At 42.4% G+C, this 24,250-nt stretch overlaps 1 protein-coding gene across 1 annotated transcript in view; it reads left to right on the forward strand.

Moving 5' to 3' along the window:
• Positions 1 to 21,478, forward strand: part of LOC135550140 (sodium/hydrogen exchanger 3-like) — a 77,180-nt gene extending 55,702 nt beyond the window's left edge. Inside the window, exons 7-16 of the mRNA XM_064980659.1 lie at positions 4,280 to 4,482; positions 4,627 to 4,716; positions 6,102 to 6,172; positions 6,324 to 6,453; positions 6,763 to 6,914; positions 16,196 to 16,316; positions 16,419 to 16,592; positions 16,693 to 16,747; positions 17,511 to 17,591; positions 20,515 to 21,478. Coding sequence (XP_064836731.1) covers positions 4,280 to 4,482; positions 4,627 to 4,716; positions 6,102 to 6,172; positions 6,324 to 6,453; positions 6,763 to 6,914; positions 16,196 to 16,316; positions 16,419 to 16,592; positions 16,693 to 16,747; positions 17,511 to 17,591; positions 20,515 to 20,822 — 1,385 coding nt within the window. The 3' untranslated portion in view covers positions 20,823 to 21,478. The remainder of the gene's footprint in view (positions 1 to 4,279; positions 4,483 to 4,626; positions 4,717 to 6,101; positions 6,173 to 6,323; positions 6,454 to 6,762; positions 6,915 to 16,195; positions 16,317 to 16,418; positions 16,593 to 16,692; positions 16,748 to 17,510; positions 17,592 to 20,514) is intronic.
• The last annotated feature ends 2,772 nt before the right edge of the window (positions 21,479 to 24,250 follow it).

A 24,250-nucleotide genomic window follows, 5' to 3' on the forward strand; every position in this document is an offset into this window, starting at 1 on the left:
GGCGGTTGTCGGTCTTCGCGTTCAATGATACCGAATTCCTAGCTGCAGACTAGTAATTAATATCAAAGATTTGTTCTTATTCTGTCGGTATCAATAGTCTAAGAGTTTAACCATGTGGTATGGTTAAAATATTCAGCCATCTACTCAAACCTTAGCTTATACTCAGGTTTATGGTCTCCTCTCAAACCTTGGCCCTCTCGTTATCGAGGTGAGCTGGTCTGGTGATAGAAAACCCAGGTGGGGGTTTTATTCGGAAGAGCAGAAAAGGGCCTGTCCCAGGACGCAAGACCATACCTGTGCTCATGGGCGGTCCTGTGATTTAGTTAAACTCCAAAGGGATTTGGAGTTTCCTTCATTAAACAGTCCAAACAGTATTATCCTCACTGATTCATCTTATACCACAATTAGATGTAAGCCTCATAACTGAGGCTATTATATAAACAGCATAAATGTAATGTGGTCGTATTGTCTCCCATGAGTTTCACAAAATTGTATCTTCACCAAAATCTTCACCAATCTTTTATACCTTCTCCAGAACATAAATGTTGTTCGGACCTCATGTTCTTTGAGGTGGAAGAAATTGCTTTGTTCTCTCTATGAAAACTCACTCTCTCTCTGTACTGTGGCCATGAGGAGATAATCTCCTCCAGGAATTTACGACCTGAGGTCGCAGCAGCCTGAGTGTAGGAGACAGAGAGAGGGGGATGGTGCTCGCTGTACCCAAAAAGGGCAACGTCATGACCTAGTGAACTCCTGTATCGCAACATGCTCTCCAAAAGCCAGGAGGTCCCGGCACAGATCACCCTCATAGGTCCCGAAACAGATCTCCCAGAGGAAACACGCCCAGTTCTCTGTAGCAGAGGGCCATAGCAGGCCCCCTTCGAAGGCCAACATCCAACTATTAGAATAAATCCTAATAGCCTCCACTATCCCAGCAGGATAGTGTAAGAGAAGAGAAAGGTATCCACCTTCTGTTGAAGGCAGGTACCAAGGAGAGCATAACAGCATAGTATGAGGGTTTCGTCCACTCCAGCAAAGGTACAGACCACACTTTGGAACAAAAGGAGATGCTCTTCTGGGAAAGGCAGCAGCCAGGAAGTCAGAAAGAATCCCAAGAGCCGACCATGAATAAACTATTCGACTTGAGCCACAGAGAGAGGTTAAGCAGACTACATGTAGGTAACCCAACTAAAACAGACCGGGCAAACAGTGTGTTAGCAGGGGACCGAAGGAAAACGGTCCACATACCGGTCGTGCGCAGGGCATGTAGTCGACTGGCGACCGGGGCAGACACACGGGTCATAGGGGTCCGGGTCAAAGGGTACCATATGCAAGGCTGCCGTACAAGACCCTGCAAAAGCCAATCATACCAGGACTGGTCATAAGGAGGTAGAGAACCGCCTGACTGGAATGTCACTTGTTATCAAGATGAGCTCGTAGGGCGAGGTGCAAGCCTAAATCCCCCATTATGTGACACGGAGAGGTTATAAAATGAAAGTAGAAAATCCATGGTGTCTCATGGGTGAAAATCTATGGGTAGAGATTCTGGGGGCTGTGGAAAATAGATGAAAATGGAACTCGAAGGTAATGTTTGAGCCTTTTTGAGACTGAGCCCATAGTGCATGGTGGAAGGGAGGTTAACCATGTTAACCCACGGGGCTACTGTGAGTGAGAGAGCAATTGCGTCACACCCTCCATACGGAGCCTCTGCACCATATAGCCAGATCAAGCATAAATCGGCTTTTAGGAGGGCAGCAAAACCCGGATTCCCCCATGTTGTGCTTGTCCAAGCTCGAGGTGCCTTAGCCAGCACTTTGTCAGTAAGGGACTTATAGTTTCCCACAAGCACTTAAATTCCCATAGGCAAGCTGGAACTGCAGGTAGCAGTTGTTTTATTGGGGCTGAGCTAGTGGAAACTCTTCTCCCATCATACAGATCCCTTTCTCGGTCTGTTCCCCAGGGAACCGGCCACTCACTCTGGTCGTGGCTCGGCTATAGACATCAAAGAACCCAAATTACAGTGGCGCAAATGGCGTCTTCTCTGTCTTTGGGGCTATCCCGCCTAAGAGACTGGGACCTGGTCGACCTCAATGTCAGTTGCCGTCTCAAAGAGACTGGCAAAGTTAATCTCGCCATTATCCTCATCGTCCCTTGAACCGATTTGAACCGGGCTACTGAGAGAGAGGCCCGTTTCAGCCTCTTCTTCAGATATGCCTCAGTTAGCGACTTGCAGCAATCGTAGAAGTCAAAGTTCTTGAGCGCCATCTTGGCATGTTTCTGTCCCAAGCACATGATGCACAGAAGGTCAACATCCTTTCTAGCAATCCTAGAACAGAAGGCACAAGAACATCGGGATTTGAGTGCTGAGCAAGCTCGTTTTGAGTAGGGATAGTGCTAGCCATTGTGGAGAAATAAGCCATGATGGCTAGCAGTGATTAGCACAGTAAAGAACCCTATAGCAATGAGGCTGAACTGCATTAGCTAGCAGCTACCCGGAATTGTACTGTAGCTAGCTCGGTGCTAGCTGAAGGGGTTGAGCTAGGACGACTGAAAGAGCCGTGTGGCCGGATCAACAGTCTAGTTAGTACTGGGAAATGAATGCAGGTTCGTGAGGGGGAGAGCTAGCAATTCTACTGTGTTGCAGGTAGAATTGTGAGGTTAGCTTGCCTTGCAGCAAGCTAGCCGAGTTAGCTTAAACATTGCAGCATGGGCTAACCGAGTCACACTAGCTATCGAAGTATCTAGCTAGCAGGAGGGAGGGCCGAGGTAGAAAAAGATTTTTACATGAACCATACTACTGTGTCGCAGGTAGAATAACATGGTTTGCTTGCCTTGCAGCATGCTAGCCAAGTTAGCATGAGCCATGCAGCATCGGATAACTGAGTCCCATTAGCTAATGATCAGGCTAGCTAGAAAAAGTAGAAAAGTGAATTTCTACAAGAAATACGGTTACTACTCAGCCTCACGACTGGGTCCAAAGTCACACTTTTGCCAGCAATAAGCCTTGCGGGTCGCCTGTGAACTTTTAAGAGGGAAAACAAACCAGTCATGCTAAAGGAGAGCAATAGTTACGGAAGAGAAACAACAATTGTCAGTGAGGAGGAGAGTGGCCTTTTTATGCTTGCTAATAATAAAGTTATCTAGCTTGCATAAAGGCATGCTCCCAAACTTTGGCAACCAATAAGTATTTCTTAAACCTTCCGCTTTGGGCGGGATTTATCAATGTGTAGTTCATACAAGAGAAACACAAATTGTCAGTGAGCAGGAGAGTAGCCCTTTAATGCAGATTTAGGGCTTGATAAGCTTGCTAATAACATTGCAAATAATAAAGTTAGCTAGTTTGCATAAAGACATGCTCCTTAACTTTGTCAACCAATAAGTATTTTTTAAACCTTCTGCTTTGAGCTGGATTTGTCAATGTGTAATTCATACATGCATAATCTATGAGCAGAATAACTCAAATTACTCAATTTACCTTGAAATCCCTAGTTTGAAAGCTGCAGTTTTTCTGGAAGCTTTGCTGCGCCATTTTCCCCCACGTGGGGAGGGGGGGTTCAAGTTCAACCAATGGGCTTTAGCCCTTTGCCAGTGACTCTTGCTAGCTGTCACTGAGTGACAGCAAGCAAGAGTCACATCACAGCAGAGCGAGTGAAAGAGAAATGATGTGATGCAGATATCTGGACATATGTGGCGCAGTCCGCAATTTTTGAGGATATCTTTTGGCTCGTGAGTGCTACTTTCAGAACTACTGGCTGAAAAGTAAACAAAAGTACCAGATAATCTCTTTAATATTGACAATATGGTCAGAGTAGCTACATTATTCCTATTGATAAGGTTGTCATTGTCAAAAAAATGGATGTTATCTTTTGGTTGAAAAGGTCAAACATCACACTCGGCAAATCTGGTAACAACATTTTCTATTAAGTTTACCACTTGTAATTCCAATTTGGAGGGTCATTCATTTCCCACTGGGAACTAGGAGCTTCCGATAACATGTGAACGTGGCATAACTCTGAGGTGTGAAGACATACACAATCAAGACGTCTTCATTTTTTAATTTAAATTGAATTAATTAGGAAAAATACGTATCATTTTATTTCACATTGAAAATGTGAAGTAGGTTGTATAGATCTGTATGGAAACACTCTAATTTAATCCCTTTTTAGAAGTAATTTTATGGCAGCAAAATGTGAAGACTGCAAGGGGGGGTGTAGAATTTCACTAGGCACTGAACATGTAACAGAAATACTGCCTATCTCTGTGTGTATTTATATCACAGGGGTCTTTTTACTGACCTGGATTCTGAACCAGTACCGACTGGTTCCCTTGGACTTTATTGATCAACTAGTGATGGGCTACGGTGGCCTACGTGGGGCCGTAGCCTATGGCCTTGTGCTCCTGCTGGACGAGAATAAGTACAAGGAGAAGAAACTGATGATCAGCACCACCCTCATAGTGGTGTACTTCACTGTCATGTTGCAGGTAAAATAGCTCATTTAAATGTCAAACGTCAGTCCATACATATTTCACCATTTGTAGTTTTCTTTCATACACTATATGTCTTGAACAGACTGGTATGTGTTAATTTGCTACCGGTTTGCTATATTTTCTCCTTATTTGTTGCAGGGAATAACCATGAAACCACTGGTCACCTGGCTGAAAGTGAAGAGAGCAGCAGTGTCAGAACGCACACTAGCAGAAAAAATACAGAATAGGGTAACTATCTGATCAGAAGTCTTTGTTGTTCATCAATCCCAAAGAATCAGACAACAAACCTTATATCTCTGTAATAAATCCCCAAAGTAATGTTTCTACTTTTGTAAACTGTACTACACACTTTTACAATCACAGGTCTGTCAAATGAATGACAGACCTGTCAGGGGAGAACACAAATAAATTAGTAGTACCTCTTTCTGCATGAAAATGCACTCAGCCCAGCTCTTTGGATTTGGCCCAGAACTTCCTTAACGTTTTCCAACGACGTCTCAGACCTTGTCCCACGCACCAGTAGGTCATTGAAATACACCAAACATTGTTCCGGGCACACCTTTGAGAACCTACTCCATAAACAATGTCTTTGGTTTGTCTTCGGATGCCAGAGGTACCTGCCAGTATCCGCTCCGTAAATCCAGGGAGGAGAATCAAGCTGAGCCATCAACATAATCAAGGCATCTGTCTCTCCGAGGCAGTGGATAGGTGTCTTTCACAATCTTTTCGCTAAGTTGTCGATAGTCAGCAGAGAACCTATAGGTTCCATCCTTTTTGGGGACCATGACTACGAGGAGGCTTATCAAGGTTCGTTGGTGTCAGTAGATGCTATCTGTTCTATGAGCATAGGGCATCCATCTGGCGCATTGGCAGATGGGGCGTGTGTTGCCTGTGTCAATGGTGTGCTGCACCAAGTGGGTTTGATCTACATCATTAAGGGTGACAGGAAAGCGGAATGTGTGAAGTAGGTCCCAGACTTGTTATCGCTCCCACATGGCTTTGACAGTGGCGACTGCTGCTGATTCTGTGTCTGTGGTGACACTTGCCGCCTGTAGAACTGGTGTAGGCGGGAACTGTAGTTCCTCATGGGGCTCCATGGTGGTGGCTATCATTGGATAGGGGAAACATGCACTCTGCAAAGGGGGCTTCCCACTGAAGGCTAGGGCTTGTCAGTTGGCACGGTTGGTTTGCTCGTACTGGGGAAGGCAGACTCACTGAAAAGGGGGATGGGTTTATCATGTTGGAACATAATGTTATTTGTCTAGAAGTCAAGCTTTGCCTCAGCCTCAGTCACCCACCTGCATCAAGACTTCACAGCGTCCCAGTATAGGAGCTCTTTCTCCAGTTACGGAGATCAAGGTTAAGCCCCAGTTGGTTAAGGGTCACTGTGGAACCTGTGTCCATTAATGCACATGTCAAAAATAACTTGACAGCAGTTAGTGGCAAGGGGGATAGGTGTACAGAGTCGAAGGGTTCTGGAAGATGAAGGGTGTTCATCAAGGGCTGAGTGTCAGTAGCTAAACCCTTCTTTTATAAAGCATCAACCAGTTCATCTAAAAGTGTTGAAATTGGTCAATTGAAATATAATCTTTACAAAATAAATATTATTTCAGACCTTTGACCACATGCTTGTCGCCATAGAGGACATTTCTGGACAAATAGGAGATAACTACATGAGAGACAAGTATGTGGACACTAACATCATATTATCAACTTCAATAAGTTATTATTATCATATAAGTCTTATTTAAATAAATGTATTACATACCATACCTTCAAAGACTAAAGTTAGCACTAAATTGTTTTTTTTTACTCTCTTCTCGCATCCTTCTAAGGTGGAATAACTTTGAGGAGAAGTGGTTGTACTGGCTCTTGATGACACCCATTGCCAGAAAGTCTTGTGACCCCATATTCAACATTTTCCACAAGCTCAACATCAAGGATGCCACAAGCTATGTGAAAGAGGTAAGAATGACTCACAAGGTCAGGGAAAGCCATGACAACTTAATACTGTAGTTGCAATGCTACACAATAGATTAACCTCCAGGATCACTGATTTACTGTAACATTACAACAAATAGAAAAATTGGATGGCAGACCATGAAAGATGTGTATAGCAGATGTTGCAGCGGGTGCAGTGAAATGGTTGTGGTATTAGAACTGTTATGAGCTAATAACACAAGCATTTCACTGCATGCACTGCTACATCTGCTATACTGTGTACGTGACCAATAAACTTTGATTTGATGAAGAATTTGTATCCCATTATTATAGGGAGAACGCAGAGGCTCATTGGCGTTCGTACGTAATGAAAGCAAGGCCGATGTGGATTTCAATAAGAAGTTTGGTGCCGATTTTTCAGAGATGATGCCTTACATCATGACAGAAAATATGGGACCAGATCATGTTCCAGTCTCCACCATCTTGTAAGCAACATTTCCTGACTTAGTCTGCATCCCAATAGCACCATATTTCATATGGCTGATGTCAAAAGTAATGCACTATAGGAAATAGGATGCCATTTGGGATGCGACCTTATGCATGTCTAAAACACATGCATCATTAACTTGGGATGGCGGAAATGTAAACTTAAACCCTGTTGTGGGATTCCACTCCAGCAAAAAATATGTTTGCTATCTCAGAGTGTTCTGGCAATTATAACATTGGTTATAATAAAGTATATAAAGTATATTGGATGGAAGGACGTTTGACATGGCCAACAGCTCTAAAAAGAGGCTATAGCAAGCACTGCTACCTTTAGGCACAATCACGGGTTTAGTTTAAAGCAACCTCGGACAACCCTGGGGCAAAGTACAGGCACTGAAACTGATAATGTGTGCAGATTACTCACCCGTTTGGCAGATGTAATGGCTAAGTAAAGCAATATTAAATTAGAGAACTAATTTCCATGCTTTCCAATGGCGCAAACTATCTGCTTGGTCAATCTCCATTCCTACGCCCACTTGCAGCTAAAAAGCTGCTATATGTGATGCCAGAAAGACTGGCAGGGCTGGGAATGGGACCATAGGAATGGAGATTTAGGCGTGGATAATGCAATCCTTCATTAGAACAACCTTTTATAGTGGGGTGGGGGGGTGGGGGGGTGCTTGGTGTCATTGTCCATTTGGAAGACCCATTTGCGACCACGGTTTAACTTCCTGACTGATGACTTGAGATGTTGCTTCAATATAACCACATCATTATCCCCTCTCATGATGCCATCTATTTTTGAAGTGCACCAGTCCCTCCTGCTGCAATGCACCCCCACAACATGATGCTGCCACCCCCGTACGCAAGCCTCCCCCTTTTCCTCCAAACATTTCGATGGTCATTATGGTCAAACAGTTCTATTTTTGTTTCATCAGACCAGAGAACATTTCTCCAAAAAGTACAATCTTTGTCCCCATGTGCAGTTGTAAACCGTAGTCTGGATTTTATATGGCGGTTTTGGAGCAGTGTCTTCTTCCTTGCTGAGCGGCCTTTTGGGTTATGTCGGTGTAGGACTCGTTTTAATGTGGATATAGACACTTTTGTACCTATTTCCTCCAGCATCTTCACAAGGTCCTTTGCTGTTGTTCTGGGATTGATTTGCACTTTTGGCACCAACGTACATTCATCACTATGAGACAGAATGTGTCTCCTTCCTGAGTAGTAAGACGTCTCCTGAAATTGCTCCCAAAGATGAACCCGACTTGTGGAGGTCGACAACTTTTTTTCTGAGATCTTGGCTGATTTCTTTGGATTTTCCCATGATGTCAAGCAAAGAGGCACTGAGTACAGCTCCAGTTGACTCAAATGATGTCAATTAGCCTATCAGAAACTTCTAAAGCCATGACATAATTTTCTGGAATTTTCCAAGCTGTTTAAAGGCACAGTCAAGTATGTCAACTTCTGACCCAGAAGTGAAATAATTAAACAATTGTTGCATGCATAAAGTAGATGTCCTAAGTGACTTCCCAAAATTATACACAACACACAACAAATGTGTGGAGTGGTTGAAAAACAAGTTTTGATGACTCCAACCTAAGTGTATGTAAACTAACGACTTCTACTGTAGGAATTCCTCTTGTCCAGATAGGATAGGGCAGTGTGCATTGCGATGGCGATTGCATCGTCTGTGGATCTATTTGGTGCTGTAAGCAAATTGAAGTGGGTCTAGGGTGTCAGGTAAGGTAGAGGTGATATGATCCTTCACTAGTCTCTCAAAGCACTTCATGATGACAGAAGTGAGTATTACGGGACAGTAGTTATTTAGTTCAGTTACCTTTGCTTTCTTGAGTACAGGATCAACAGTGGACATCTTGAAGCATGTGGAGACAGTAGACTGGGATAGGGAGAGATTGAATATGTCCGTAAACACTCAAGACAGCTGGTCTGTGCATGCTCTGAGGACGCGGCTAGGGATGCCGTCTGGGCCGGCAGCCTTGCGTGGGTTAACACGTTTAAATGTCTTACTCCCGTCAGCCACGGAGGAGGAGAGCCCAGAGTCCTTGGTCGCGGCCGCGTCGGTGGCACTGTGTTATTCTCAGAGCGGGTGAAGAAGGTGTTTAGCTTGTCTGGATGCAAGACGACGTGGTCCACGACGTGGCTGGTTTTCCCTTTGTAGTCCGTGATTGTCTGTAGAGCCTGCCACATACGTCTCGTGTCTGAGCCGTTGAATTGCGACTCCACTTTGTCTCTATACTGACGTTTTGCCTGTTTGATTGCCTTACGGAGGGAATAACTACACTGCTTGTATTCATTCATATTCCCAGTCACCTTGCCATGGTTAAAACTTCTTCGGGATAGGGATTTTCACGTTTGGATAAATAGGGTGTCCAAATTCAACTTCCTGCTACTCTTCCCCAGAATATAAGATATGCATATGATTAGTACATTTGGATAGAAAACACTCTGAAGTTTCTAAAACTGTTTGAATCATGTCTGTGAGAATAACTGAACTTATGTGGCAGGCAAAACACAGAGGACAAACCATTCAAAACATTTTTTGAGGTCACTAAGATTTCATTGGGAAACCAGATTTCTAAGGGACTTATTTGCAGTTCCTACCACTTCCACTGGATGTCACCAGTCTTTAGAAATTGGTTGAGGTTATTCCTTTATGTAATGAAGAAGTACGGCCATCTTGAACAAGTCTCACGTCGTGTGTACTGTTTGGTAGTTGCGCAAAACCAGAAAGCATGCTTAAGTTTGTTGTCTTCCTGTATTGAACACAGATCATCCCTTCTTCAATTTGATTGATTATTTACGTTTAAAAATACCTAAAGTTGTATTACAAAAGTATTTTGAAATGTTTTGGCAAGGTTTACAGGTAACTTTTGAGATCTTGTGTAGTGACATTGGTCAAGTTGGAACCAGTGTTTTGCTGGATCAAACGCGCCAAATACATGGACATTTTAGATATATATGGACGGAATTAATCAAATCAAACGTATTTATATAGCCCTTTTGTTGATATATTTTGTTGATAGCTGATATCTCAAAGTGCTGTACAGAAACCCAGCCTAAAACAGCAAGCAATGCAGGTGTAGAAGCATGGTGGCTAGGAAAAACTCCATAGAAAGACCAAAACATAGGAAGAAACCTAGAGAGGAACCAGGCTATGAGGGGTGGCCAGTCCTCTTCTGGCTGTGCCAGGTGGAGATTATAACAGAACATGGCCAAGATGTTCAAATGTTCATAAATGACCAGCATGGTCAAATAATTATAATCACAGTAGGTGTCGAGGGTGCAGCAAATCAGCACCTCAAGAGTAAATGTCAGTTGGCTTTTCATAGCCGATCATTAAGAGTATCTCTACCACTCCTGCTGTCTCTAGAGAGCTGAAAACAGCAGTTCTGGGACAGGTTGCACGTCTGGTGAACAGGTCAGGATTCCATAGCCACAGGCAGAAGAGATGAAACTGCAGCAGCAGCACGGCCAGGTGGACTTGGGACAGCAAGGAGTCATCATGCCAGGTAGTCCTGAGGCATGGTCCTAGGGCTCAGGTACTCCGAGAGAGAGAAAGAAAGAGAGAAAGAGAGATTTAGAGAGAGCAAACTTAAATTCACACAGGAAACCGGATAAGACAGGAGAAGTACTCCAGATATAACAAATTGACCCTAGCCCACCTGAGACAGGAGGGGTCAGGAGACACTGTGGCCCCATCTGATGATACCCCCGGACAGGGCCAAACAGGAAGGATATAACCCCACCCACTTTACGAAAGCACAGCCCCCACACCACTAGAGGGATATATTCAACCACCAACTTACCATCCTGAGACAAGGCCGAGTATAGCCCACAAAGATCTCCGCCACTGCACAACCCAAGGGGGGTGCCAACCCAGACAGGAAGATCACATCAGTGACTCAACCCACTCAAGTGAGTTGGCTCCGTGGGAGGGCATAAAAGAGCACCAGTAAGCCAGTGACTCAGCCCCTGTAATAGGGTTAGAGGCAGAGAATCCCAGTGGAAAGAGGGGAACCAGCCAGGCAGAGACAGCAAGGGCGGTTCGTTGCTCCAGAGCCTTTTCGTTCACCTTTCCACTCCTTTCCACTCCTACACTCAATCATTTGACCCACTGAAGAGATGAGTCTTCAGTAAAGACTTAGAGGTTGAGACCGAGTTTGCGTCTCTGACATGGGTAGGCAGACCATTCCATAAAAATGGAGCTCTATAGGAGAAAGCCCTGCCTCCAACTGTTTGCTTAGAAATTCTAGGAACAATTAGGAGGCCTGCGTCTTGTGACCGTAGCGTACGTGTAGGTATGTACGGCAGGACCAAATCAGAGAGATAGGTAGGAGCAAGCCCATGTAATGCTTTGTAGGTTAGCAGTAAAACCTTGAAATCAGCCCTTGCTTTGACAGGAAGCCAGTGTAGAGAGGCTAGCACTGGAGTAATATGATAAAAAAATTGGTTCTAGTCAGAATTCTAGCAGCTGTATTTAGCACTAACTGAAGTTTATTTAGTGCTTTATCCGGGTAGCCGGAAAGTAGAGCATTGCAGTAGTCTAACCTAGAAGTGACAAAAGCATGGATAAATTTTTCTGCAACAAGTTTCTGATTTTTGCAATGTTACGTAGATGGAAAAAAGCTGTCCTTGAAATGGTCTTGATATGTTCTTCAAAAGAGAGATCAGTGTCCAGAGTAACGCCGAGGTCCTTCACAGTTTTATTTGAGACGACTGTACAACCATTAAGATTAATTGTCAGATTCAACAGAAGATCTCTTTGTTTCTTGGGACCTAGAACAAGCATCTCTGTTTTGTCAGAGTTTAAAAGTAGAAAGTTTGCAGCCATCCACTTCCTTATGTCTGAAACACATGCTTCTAGCAAGGGCAATTTTGGGGCTTCACGATGTTTCATTGAAATATACAGCTGTGTGTCATCCGCATAGCAGTGAAAGTTAACATTATGTTTTCGAATAACATCCCCAAGAGGTAAAATATATAGTGAAAACAATAGTGGTCCTAAAACGGAACCTTGAGGAACACCGAAATTTACAGTTGATTTGTCAGAGGACAAACCATTCACAGAGACAAACTGATATCTTTCCGACAGATAAGATCTAAACCAGGCCAGAACTTATCCGTGTAGACCAATATGGGTTTCCAATCTCTCCAAAAGAATGTGGTGATCGATGGTATCAAAAGCAGCACTAAGGTCTAGGAGCACGAGGACAGATGCAGAGCCTCGGTCCGATGCCATTAATAAGATGTCATTTACCACCTTCAAGAGTGGTGTCTCAGTGCTATGATGGGGTCTAAAACCAGACTGAAGCATTTTGTATACATTGTTTGTCTTCAGGAAGGCAGTGAGTTGCTGCGCAACAGCCTTTTCTAAAATTTTTGAGAGGAATGGAAGATTCGATATAGGCCGATAGTTTTTTATATTTTCTGGGTCAAGGTTTGGCTTTTTCAAGAGAGGCTTTATTACTGCCACTTTTAGTGAGTTTGGTACACATCCGGTGGATAGAGAGCAGTTTATTATGTTCAACATTGGAGGGCCAAGCACAGGAAGCAGATCTTTCAGTAGTTTAGTTGGAATAGGGTCCAGTATGCAGCTTGAAAGTTTAGAGGCCATGATTATTTTCATTGTGTCAAGTGATATAGTACTAAAACACTTGAGCGTCTCTCTTGATCCTAGGTCCTGGCAGAGTTGTGCAGACTCAGGACAACTGAGCTTTGAAGGAATACGCAGATTGAAAGAGGAGTCCGTAATTTGCTTTCTAATAATTATAATCTTTTCCTCAAAGAAGTTCATGAATTTATCACTGCTAAAGTGAAAGTCATCCTCACTTGGGGAATGCTGCTTTTTAGTTAGCTTTGCGACAGTATCAAAAAGGAATTTCGGATTGTTCTTATTTTCCTCAATTAAGTTATAAAAATAGGATGATCGAGCAGCAGTAAGGGCTCTTCGGTACTGCACGGTACTGTCTTTCCAAGCTAGTCGGAAGACTTCCAGTTTGGTGTGGCGCCATTTCCGTTCCAATTTTCTGGAAGCTTGCTTCAGAGCTCGGATATTTTCTGTGTACCAGGGAGCTAGTTTCTTCTGAGAAATGTTTTTAGTTTTTTGGGTGCGACTGCATCTAGGGTATTGCGCAAGGTTAAATTGAGTTCCTCAGTTAGGTGGTTAACTGATTTTTGTCCTCTGGCGTCCTTGGGTAGACAGAGGGAATCTGGAAGGACATCAAGGAATCTTTGTGTTGTCTGTGAATTTATAGCACAACTTTTGATGTTCCTTGGTTGGGGTCTGAGCAGATTATTTGTTGCAATTGCAAACATAATAAAATGGTGGTCCGATAGTCCAGGATTATGAGGAAAAACATTAAGATCCACAACATTTATTCCATGGGACAAAACTAGGTCCAGTGTATGACTATGACAGTGAGTGGGTCCAGAGACAAAACCCACTGAGTCGATGATGGCTCCGAAATCCTTTTGGAGTGGGTCTGTGGATTTATCCATGTGAATATTAAAGTCACCAAAGATTAGAATATTATCTGCTATGACTACAAGGTCCGATAGGAATTCAGGGAACTCAGTGAGGAACGCTGTATATGGCCCAGGAGGCCTGTAAACAGTAGCTATAAAAAGTGATTGAGTAGGCTGCATAGATTTCATGACTGGAAGCTCAAAGGACGAAAATGTCATTTTTTTTGTAAATTGAAATTTGCTATTGTAAATGTTAGCAACACCTCCGCCTTTGCGGGATGCACGAGGAATATGGTCACTAGTGTAGCCAGGAGGTGAGGCCTCATTTAACACAGTAAATTCATCAGGCTTAAGCCATGTTTCAGTCAGGCCAATCACATCAAGATTATGATCAGTGATTAGTTCATTGACTATAATTGCCTTTGAAGTAAGGGATCTAACATTAAGTAGCCCTATTTTGAGATGTGAGGTATCATGATCTCTTTCAATAATGACAGGAATGGAGGTGGTCTTTATCCTAGTGAGATTGCTAAGGCGAACACCGCCATGTTTAGTTTTGCCCAACCTAGTTCGAGGCACAGACACGGTCTCAATGGTGATAGCTGAGCTGACTACACTGACTGTGCTAGTGCCAGACTCCACTATGCTGACAGGCTGGCTAACAGCCTGCTGCCTGGCCTGCACCCTATTTCATTGTGGAGCTAGAGGAGTTAGAGCCCTGTCTATGTTGGTAGATAAGATGAGAGCACCCCTCCAGCTAGGATGGAGTCCGTCACTCCTCAGCAGGTCAGGCTTGGTCCTGTTTGTGGGTGAGTCCCTGAAAGAGGGCCAATTATCTACAAATTCTATCTTTTGGGAGGGGCAGAAAGCAGTTTTCAACCAGCGATTGAGTTGTGAGACTCTGCTGTAGAGCTCATCACTCCCCCTAACTGGGAGGGGGCCAGAGACAATTACTCGATGCCGACACATCTTTCTAGCTGATTTACACGCAGAAGCTATGTTGCGCTTGGTGATCTCTGACTGTTTCATCCTAACATTGTTGGTGCCGACGTGGATAACAATATCTCTATACTCTCTACACTCGCCAGTTTTACCTTTAGCCAGCACCATCTTCAGATTAGCCTTAACGTCGGTAGCCCTGCCCCCTGGTAAACAGTGTATGATCACTGGATGATTCGTTTTAAGTCTAATACTGCGGGTAATGGAGTCGCAATGACTAGAGTTTTCAATTTGTCAGAGCTAATGGTGGGAAGCTTTGGCGTCTCAGACCCCGTAACGGGAGGAGTAGAGACCAGAGAAGACTCGGCCTCTGACTCCGACTAGCTGCTTAATGGGGAAAACCGGTTGAAAGTTTCTGTCGGCTGAGTGAGCGACACCGGTTGAGCGTTCCTACAGCATTTCCTTCCAGAAACAGTGAGAAAGTTGTCCGGCTGCAGGGACTGTGCCAGGGGATTTATACTACTATCTGTACTTACTGGTGGCACAGACAACGTTTCATCCTTTCCTAAACTGAAATTACCCTTGCCTAACGATTGCGTCTGAAGCTGGGCTTGTAGCACAGCTATCCTCGCCGTAAGGCGAGTACAGCGACTGCAATTAAAAGGCATCATGTTAATGTTAATACTTAGCTTCGGCTGTTGGAGGACCTGGCGAATCGTGTCCAGATAAAGCGTCCGGAGTGAAAAAGTTGAGGGAAAAAAGAAAAAAATATATATATAAATAAACGGTAATTAAAAAGTAAAAACAGTAAAGTTGTCAGGTATCAAAATAGGTTGGCAACAAAACGCACAGCAACTCGAAAACAAGTCTGCAAGTTGTGACCGGAAATGACGTCAGGAGGCATTAAACGAGTTATGTGGAGAAGGCAGTGCCATTAGTAAGTTAGTAAACTGTGATAGGACCAAATAGTTAATCAATGTGATTTTTTTTCACAAAAAGACAAGTATTTACCTCTCCATGTTTGCAGAATCATATCTATTTTTGCTAACTTTCTATTGAAATTAATTGTGGTAAATTAATTTCATGTTTTTTATATTTTTTTGAGATGTGAATACCAAGTATGTCTACTTCACCATCCGCCCATTTTATTGGTAAACTTCAAGGTAGTGTAAACACTGTATTTTGTAACGATCCAATACGTAATATGGTATACTTTTTGGAATTGGGTTTTAGAGAGAGAGCGCCTAGAAAAGTGATCAAGATCTTCAATGAAACTGTGCAGGGATATAGAAAAATCTAGAGTCATTGGCATACATTGAAACTTGTGTTTTTATCCCCTGGATTTCTAACCACTTGATGTTCTTGTTGGATCTCATTTTAATAGCTAGCATTTCAATGGCCATAATAAATAGATATGGAGACAAAGGACAGCCTTGTTTTACTCCTATTAAACGCTCAATACTTTCTGAGAAGGAACCATTATTTACTATTTGACATCTGGGGTAACTGTACATAACTTTAACCCATTGTATAAGAGATTCACCAAAATTAAAGTAATCCAGGCATTTGCATGTAAATTCTAGTTGTAATTTATTAAACGCCTTTTCAAAATCTGCTATGAAGACCAGGCCTGGTATCTTCGGTGTTTCATATATTATCTCCAATAAAGTGCAACTTTATTAAACAATGCTTTTTGGAAACAGCTTGGAGATTTAACAATGCTCCCACGAGGGTTCAAATGATGAACTTAGACTTAAGATGCTTTTGGGAAACTGGGCCCTGGTACTTTTTCAAGTCTGCCCTCCAGTGGCCAGCAAATTACCAACAGTGAATATGTATGTTTCTTCCCTACCAGACGGGACAGTGTGCCCTCTGTCTGCCTGGACATGCATGAGCAGGACCTGAAGATGAGGGAGTCAGAGGACTTTGACGCACACCATCTGCTGCAGCAGCACTTGTACAAAGGCAGGAAACAGGTATTGCTTAGTCAAAGACAATTAGATCCTCAAAAATCCCAGGGGCGCTAAAAAATACTATTTTTGACCATCTTCTCTTGCTCTCATTCTATGACCTAACAGCACAGACACAGGTACAGTCGGAAGAACCTCGAAGTCAACAAAGACGAGCATGAGGTGCAAGAGATCTTCCAGAGAACCATGAGGAGCCGTCTAGAGTCATTCAAGTCAGCCAAAATGGGTGTCGCCCCACCCAAGAAGATAAGCAAGCATTTAAAGAAAGACCAGCCACAAAAGGTCAGGAAAGCCTGCACTTTTTCCTCCTTCCCCCTTGTCTTCATAACCATCCTCTTGGAGGCAATGTGATAATATGTATGTTTGACTTTGTCATTTTTAGATGCCAAATGGAAAATCCACAGATAACAGTAAAAGCCATGATTATGGGGATGAAGGTACTTCTTTGCTCTTTGCTTTTCACATCTCTTTTGCATTATATGAGAAGGTTGAGGTCAACGGTCGTTCTTACACTATGGTGGTGTTTTTCTAGATTTTTTTGGGGGGTACCTATTCTAAATCAACTAAAACGGCAGCTTAATGCCTTTTAATAATTTGCACCATTGTGATAACATTTTGCCACCAGTAGGAGTAGTAACACCAATGACACGTTTTAGGTATTTGAGGGTTTTCATAAATGTATGGCACATATTCTCAAGTAATAATTTACTAAAATTAAATGGATAACCATTTTGCATAAAATGTCATTTCCCTTATTTTAAATTGAGTAACACCATTGACACTTTGTATTTATGTAAAATGATTGCTTCCGTCCCTCTCTTGCCTCAACCTGGGCTCGAGCCAAGCAAGGGAAACAACTACTTTGTCTCGAGTGACGTCACCAATTGAAAAGCCACTAGCTAACTAGCTAGACATTTCACAATGGTTAAATGTATCAATGGAATCCTCAATTTTATAACATATTAAATGGGTGTGATTAGCTAATACTTTTCTTTAATATAGGCCCCTCCCCTGATAACAGTTTGCCACTGGAGGGAATGCTCAAGGTCCAGTAACAGCAATGACATAAACATTTGTGACACATAGGAAGAGGACAAGGCTGCTTACATTTGCTTTCTGCCATTTTGGTTTAGATACCTGTGTATTAGTAAACAACATAATTTAATTGTTTTCTGATTGACTGTTTCTCTCTGCCTCTAGATTTGGAGTTTTCTGAAGGAGACAGTGCCTCTGGTTACGAGGCTGCTGGCGGTTCATTCCCCATGAGTGCCTATAGAGGAGGTAAGAGAGTCTTCTTCACATCAACTCAAAATTAATTAAATCAACCAAGTTAATCTCTTACAGCTCCCCCCTACTTTGTGCAATTTCCGCCTAAAGACATACCCAAATCTAACAACCTATAGCTCAGGCACAGAACCAAGGATATGCATATTCTTGGTACCATTTGAAAGAAAACACTCTGAAGTTTGTGTACATGTGAATTGAATGTAGGAGAATATAACACAATATATCTGGTTTAGATAAAACAATAAAAAAACATTATGTTTTCTATTTTTATATCATCATCTTTAAAATGAACAAGATAAAACAAACATTCAGATAGGATGATGGGGATAATTTCAGTGAAAAATATAAGAGGGCAACAGTACAAAGTTTCAGAATGATAACTTCCAAAATTAGTGTGCTACATGACATTTATCATGAAGTCACCCAGGTGTCCCACACAAGTGGCCCAAACGTACCCAAGTGGCCAAATTGGTGAAGGTATACATTTTGAAACAAATAACTATATACAAAATACCAAAATGGTATTCTAACACAGCCCCCCCCAAAAAAATTTGGGGGAGAAAAATAAATGAAAAAATAATAATAATTGATTAAAAAATATGAAGAAAAAAATATATATATACACATTTACAAAATAACATGGGTAACTATTTACACACTTTCAATATTTGGAAGACCCTCAGTCCTCTATCAAATCAAATCCATTTATATAGCCCCAGCCTAAAACTCCAAACAGCAAGCAATGCAGGTGTAGAAGCACGGTGGCTAGGAAAAACTCCCTAGAAAGGCAAAAATCTAGGAAGAAACCAAGAGAGGAACCAGGCTATGAGGGGTGGCCAGTCCTCTTCTGGCTGTGCCGGGTGGAGATCACAGTGGTTGTAGAGGGTGCAACAGGACAGCACCTCAAGAGTAAAAATGAACAGTTTTAGGGTTCCATAGCCGCAGGCAGAACAGTTGAAACTGGAACAGCGGCACGGCCAGGTGGACTGGGGACAGCAAGGAGTCATCATGCCAGGTAGTTCTGACGCATGGTCCTAGGGCTCAGGTCCTCCGAGAGAGAGAGAATTAGAGAGAGCATACTTAAATGTACACAGGGCACCGGTTAAGACTCCCATTCGGAGTCAGTGTCACTGTGAAAGAAAATGTTCAGTTAGAATAGTTCACATATGAGCCCTGTATCAACAGGTATAATAAACAGATATATATAGAGAGTTGAAGGTTGAATATATTAGGTTGAATATATTATTATATTCTTATGACCTGCTAGATCTACTCTCTTTTATATTATGACATTTAAGCTAGAGCTACTGTCTCTATTATATTATGACAGACCAGCTAGATCTACTGTCTTTATTATATTACAACAGACCAGCTGTATCTACTGTCTCTATTTCACTTTGGCCATTGATGTGGTCCTGCCCTCTCCTCAACAGCCTCAAATAGGCTTATTTCATGTGGGTTGGGGTGGAGCGGCAGACACACGCATCTCACATTTCATGACATTACATGTTTATATATTGCTTCTAAAATGAAATAAAAATCACAAATAATATTTTATATTATTAATTTCAAACAAGGGCATTAGCATGATAAGAACTTAACAGTCCAAAGCGATGTCCTCTCCCATTCAAAAAATATTCCTCCACAATCGCTAAATTAAGCATTCTACAACAATCTCTGTCTCACCTTCCAAATCAATTTATTCTAAAATTGTGTGTACATCTGTATATCTAGACTTAGATTTAGCTTTCCCTCACTTAGTCACCATAATGATTGATATATAAACAGCTGAATCTGCGCGTTTACCAAACAATGCAGTGTTTAATATGTGCTTCTCCTTCCGTGTATGAAACTTCAATAGCGAATGACTCACTTTACGCCGGAGCTTACTACATGGGTTGGTCTTGCAACACATAAACATGGCGGATTGCCGTTTAGCTCAGCTCATTGGCTATCTACCCAGCTAGATTTCAAGACGATCAGTGGTCATTGGGTTAAAAGACAGTCAATCAACAAAACAGCGGACAAATCATTGGTGCACAATGATGTCATGACTTGTCGTCTTCAAATCGGTTTCTTTCAGTCAATACGTCCTGCGAAATGGCCCATCAGGTTTGATTGTGTTACAAACAAACTGTGTTACAAACAATGACCAGCTAGATCTACTGTCTGTATTATATTACAATGATGTCATGACTTGTTGTCTTCAAATCGGTTTCTTTCAGCCAATACGTCCCGCCAAATGGCCCATCAGGTTTTATTGTGTTACAAACAGATTGTGTTACAAACAAATCAGTTGATTGCAGTGAAACCAAACATGACTGGAAAATTCACGTTCTGTGTGGGTTATTTACCTGGGATGTGTCGTCGAAAATGGAATGAGACGGAATTCACGACACAAGCGGTTCACAAAATGTTTCGTGTTAGGCTATAAAAACGGATTTTATCAAACAAAAGATCATTCATTGTGTAACAATGAGCATTGGAATTGCAAACAGACGAAGATCGTCAAAGGTAAACGATTTATTTTTAATGCAGTTTGTGATTATGTTACGCCTGTGCTGGTTACATTTTTTTATTTTTTATGGGGCTCTATGCTTAGATAATCGCGTCGTATTCTTTCACAGTAAATCCTTTTTTAAATCTGACAACGCAGTTGGATTAGCAAGATTCTAGGCTTTCGATACATGTGAGACACTTGCATTTTCATGAATGTTTAATATGACTATTTATGTAGCGATCACCGTATGTTGTGGAATTTCAGCCCGCTAGCGGGATCCGTGCGCAGAGGGGTTAAACATGTCTAAATCAGACACTAAAACACTTCAGTCACGAAACAACAATAAACTCACCTCTTAAGAGACCTTTCAATCGATTAAATCATTTCCAATTAATTTAAATCTCTCTCCTGGTCTAGCTGGAATCGTCAACCCAGCTTTCATGGCGGAGATGGACACAATGGACCCCATGCCACCAATGCAGCAGATTCCTTCATGGCTGGCTGAAGCCGAGGTGGACAGCAGCAACATGGACCCTTCTCAGAGGGCTCAGCTGAGACTGCCCTGGACACCGAGCAACCTCCGCCGCCTGGCTCCGCTGTGCCTCAGTACCCATTCCAATGACTCCTTCCTGCTGGCTGACTCCCCTGCCACACAGGAGGGCATCTCTGAGCTCCCACCACCACCTCCCCCACAAGACGGACAGGGTCAGGGAACCCACAAGTAGTCCTTCCACAAACGGACCTCTTTTGACCCCTAATCCAGGTTCTGACCTCAGTTGCCAAAGATCAAACTGCAGACATCAGACTTGTTTTTTGTTCTGTTCATTTGTTTAATCATAGTCCTGTGTACCCAGACAAAACAATCTAGGTCGTCACCCTTATGCTCTCCGAATAAGGCTTTGGGAATTGCACAATTTACTGAATTCTTCGGTGTTTAATTGTAGGTTTGGTTTTTTAAAGGGGACTGCACTGGATGCAATTCCATCTTAAGACCGGGAGATCATGAGACCAACACCAAATAAGAATAATTAGACATGTGACCTTGCCGTCCAAATCCATGGACTCAGTTTACCTGACAAAACCAATAATTTAAAACAACTCACTTAGATCCAATGTTGACCGACAGTAACAAAAAGTTTAACCGCACTCCCCGTATTTAAGTCCATTGAATGACAAACATGCAAGTTTATGCATGGTTTCAGACTGTCCTTTTTGGGACCACACCACCTCAGCCCTTTATGTGAGAAAATCATCTAAATTTATATTGCAGATTTAGAAATGTTAGGCCTATTGAAATGATGTCTTAATCACTTTGTGTGTGTTTTTTTGAGAGACCTGTAGCCACTATTTATTCACCGATAAAGTGTATTGGCCATCTGTATCTTGTATCAGTTTGTTTGCCTTTTGTATTACACTAATCTAAGCAGAATAATGTTCAGGTGAGACATTCACAGATGGTGAGGGGCTGCAACAATCATTCACTTACAATGGTGTCATTCATAATAGCCAGGTATTCCACAATGACTAGCTTTGTGTCTCTTATGGTAAATATCTTTTTTTCATAAGCGTGTTGATTTCTTTTTGAATAATATCAACAGTAGGGCATTTCCATGTGAAAAGCCCCATGAACACTAATGTGAAGTTCAAAGGATCAAATTAGGTGTCAAATAAAAGCTAAGAGTCTATATTTTGGAAAGATTAAGATATTCGGAGAGTATTCAGACCCCTTCACGTTTTCCACATGTTGTTACGTTACAGCCTTAATCTAAAATCGATTAAATAGTGTTTAACCCTCATCAATCTACACACAATATCCTATAATGACAAAGCAAAAACAGATTTTTAGAATGTTAGAACATTTATTAAAAATAAAAAACAAATCACATTTACTTAAGTATTCAGACCCTTTACTCAGTACTTTGTTGAAGCTACAATATGATGCTACAAGCTTGGCACACCTGTATTTGGGGAGTTTCTCCCATTTTTCTCTGCATATCCTCTCAAGCTCTGTCAGGTTGGGGAGCGTCGCCACACAGCTATTTTCAGGTCTCTCCAGATGTTCGATCGGATTCAAGTCCAGGCTCTGGCTGGGCCACTCAAGGACATTCAGAGACTTGTCCCGAAACCATTCCAGCATTGTCTTGGCTATGTGCTTGACGTTGTTGACCTGTTGGAGGGTGAACCTTTGCCGCAGTCTGAGGTCCTGAGCTCTCTGGAACAGGTTTTCATCAAGAATCTATCCCTCGATCCTGACTAGTCTCCCAGTCCCTGCCGCTGAAAAACATCCCCAAAGCATGATGCTGCCACCTACATGCTTTACCATCGGGATGGTATTGGCCAGATGATGAGCGGTGCCTGGTTTTTTCCAGACCTGGCGCTTGGCATTCATGCAAAAGAGTTAAATCTGGTTTCATCAGACCAGAGAATATTTTTCTCATGGTCTGAGAGTCCTTTAGGTGCCTTTTGGCAAACTCCAAGCGGGCTGTCATGTGCCTTTTACTGAGGAGTGGCTTCCGTCTGGCCACTCTACCAACAAGGCCTGATTGATGGAGAGCTGCAGAGATGGTTGGAAGGTCTGGAATGTTCTCCCATCGGCAGGGTAGCCTAGTGGTTAGAGCGTTGGACTAGTAACCAGAAGGTTGCAAGTTCAAACCCCTGAGCTGACAAGGTACAAATCTGTCGTTCTGCCCCTGAACAGGCAGTTAACCCACTGTTCCCAGGCCGTCATTGAAAATAAGAATGTGTTCTTAACTGACTTGCCTGGTAAAATAAAGGTTAAAAAAATAAAAAAATCTCTACGGAGCAACTCTGGAGCTCTGTTAGGGCTCCCTGACCAATGCCCTTCTCCTCCAATTGCTCAGTTTGTCCGGGCGCCTCAGCTCTTGGTTGCTCCAAACATCTTCCATTTAAGAATTATGGAGGGGAGACCTTCAATGCTGCAGCAATGTTTTGGTACATTTCCCCAGATCTGACCCTGTCTCAGAGCTCTACAGACAATTCCTTCGACCTCATTGCTTGGTTGCTCTGACATGCACTGTCAACTGTGGGACCTTATATAGACAGGTGTGTGCCTTTCTAAACCATGTCCAATCAGTTTAATTTACCACAGGTGGTCCTCAATGAAGTCTCAATGGTGATCAATGGAAACAGGATATACCTGAGCTAAATGTTTTGTCTCATAGCAAAGGATCTTAATAATTACAGTACCAGTCAACAGTTTGGACACACCTACTCATTCCAGGATTTTTCTATATTTTTACTATTTTCTACATTGTAGAATAATAGTGAAGACATCAAAACTATGAAGTAACACATATGGAATCATGTCGTAATCAAAAAAGTGTCCTACAAATCAAAATATATTTAATATTTGAGATTCTTCAAAGTAGCCACCGTTTGCCATGATGACAGCTTTGCACACTCTTGGCAGTCTCTCAACATGCATTTCAATGAACAGGTGTGCCTTGTTAAAAGTTAATTTGTGTAATTTGCATTTGAGCCAATCAGTTGTGTTGGGACAAGGTAGGATTGACATACAGAAGAAATCCCTATTTGGTAAAAGATCAACTCCATATTATGGCATGAACAGCTCAAATAGGCAAAGAGAAACGACAGTCCATCGTTACTTTAAGACATGAAGGTCAGTCAATCCGGAAAATTTCAAGAACTTTGAAAGTTTCTTCATGTGCAGTCGCAAAAACCATCAAGCAATATGATGAAACTGGCTCTCATGAGGACCGCCACAGGAAAGGAAGACCCAGAGTTACCTCTGCTGCAGAGGATAAGTTCATTAGCTTTACTAACCTCAGAAATTGCTGCCCAAATAAATGCTTCCACAAGTTCAAGTAAGAGACACATCTCAACATTAACTGTTGAGAGGAGATGTAGTGAATCAGTTCTTCATGGTCTAATTTCTGCAAAGAAACCACTACTAAAGGACACCAGTAATAAGAAGAGACTTTCTTGGGCAAAGAAACACGAGCAATTAGACAGGTGGAAAACTGTCCTTTGGTCTGAGGAGTTGAAATTAGAGATTTTTGGTTCCAACCGCCATGTCATTGTGAGACGCAGAATAGGTGAACGGATGATATCCGCATGTGTGGTTCCCACCGTGAAGCATGGAGGAGGAGGTTTTATGGTGTGGGGATGCTTT

Source organism: Oncorhynchus masou, chromosome 12, assembly GCF_036934945.1.
Source record: "Oncorhynchus masou masou isolate Uvic2021 chromosome 12, UVic_Omas_1.1, whole genome shotgun sequence".
NCBI lineage: Eukaryota > Metazoa > Chordata > Actinopteri > Salmoniformes > Salmonidae > Oncorhynchus > Oncorhynchus masou.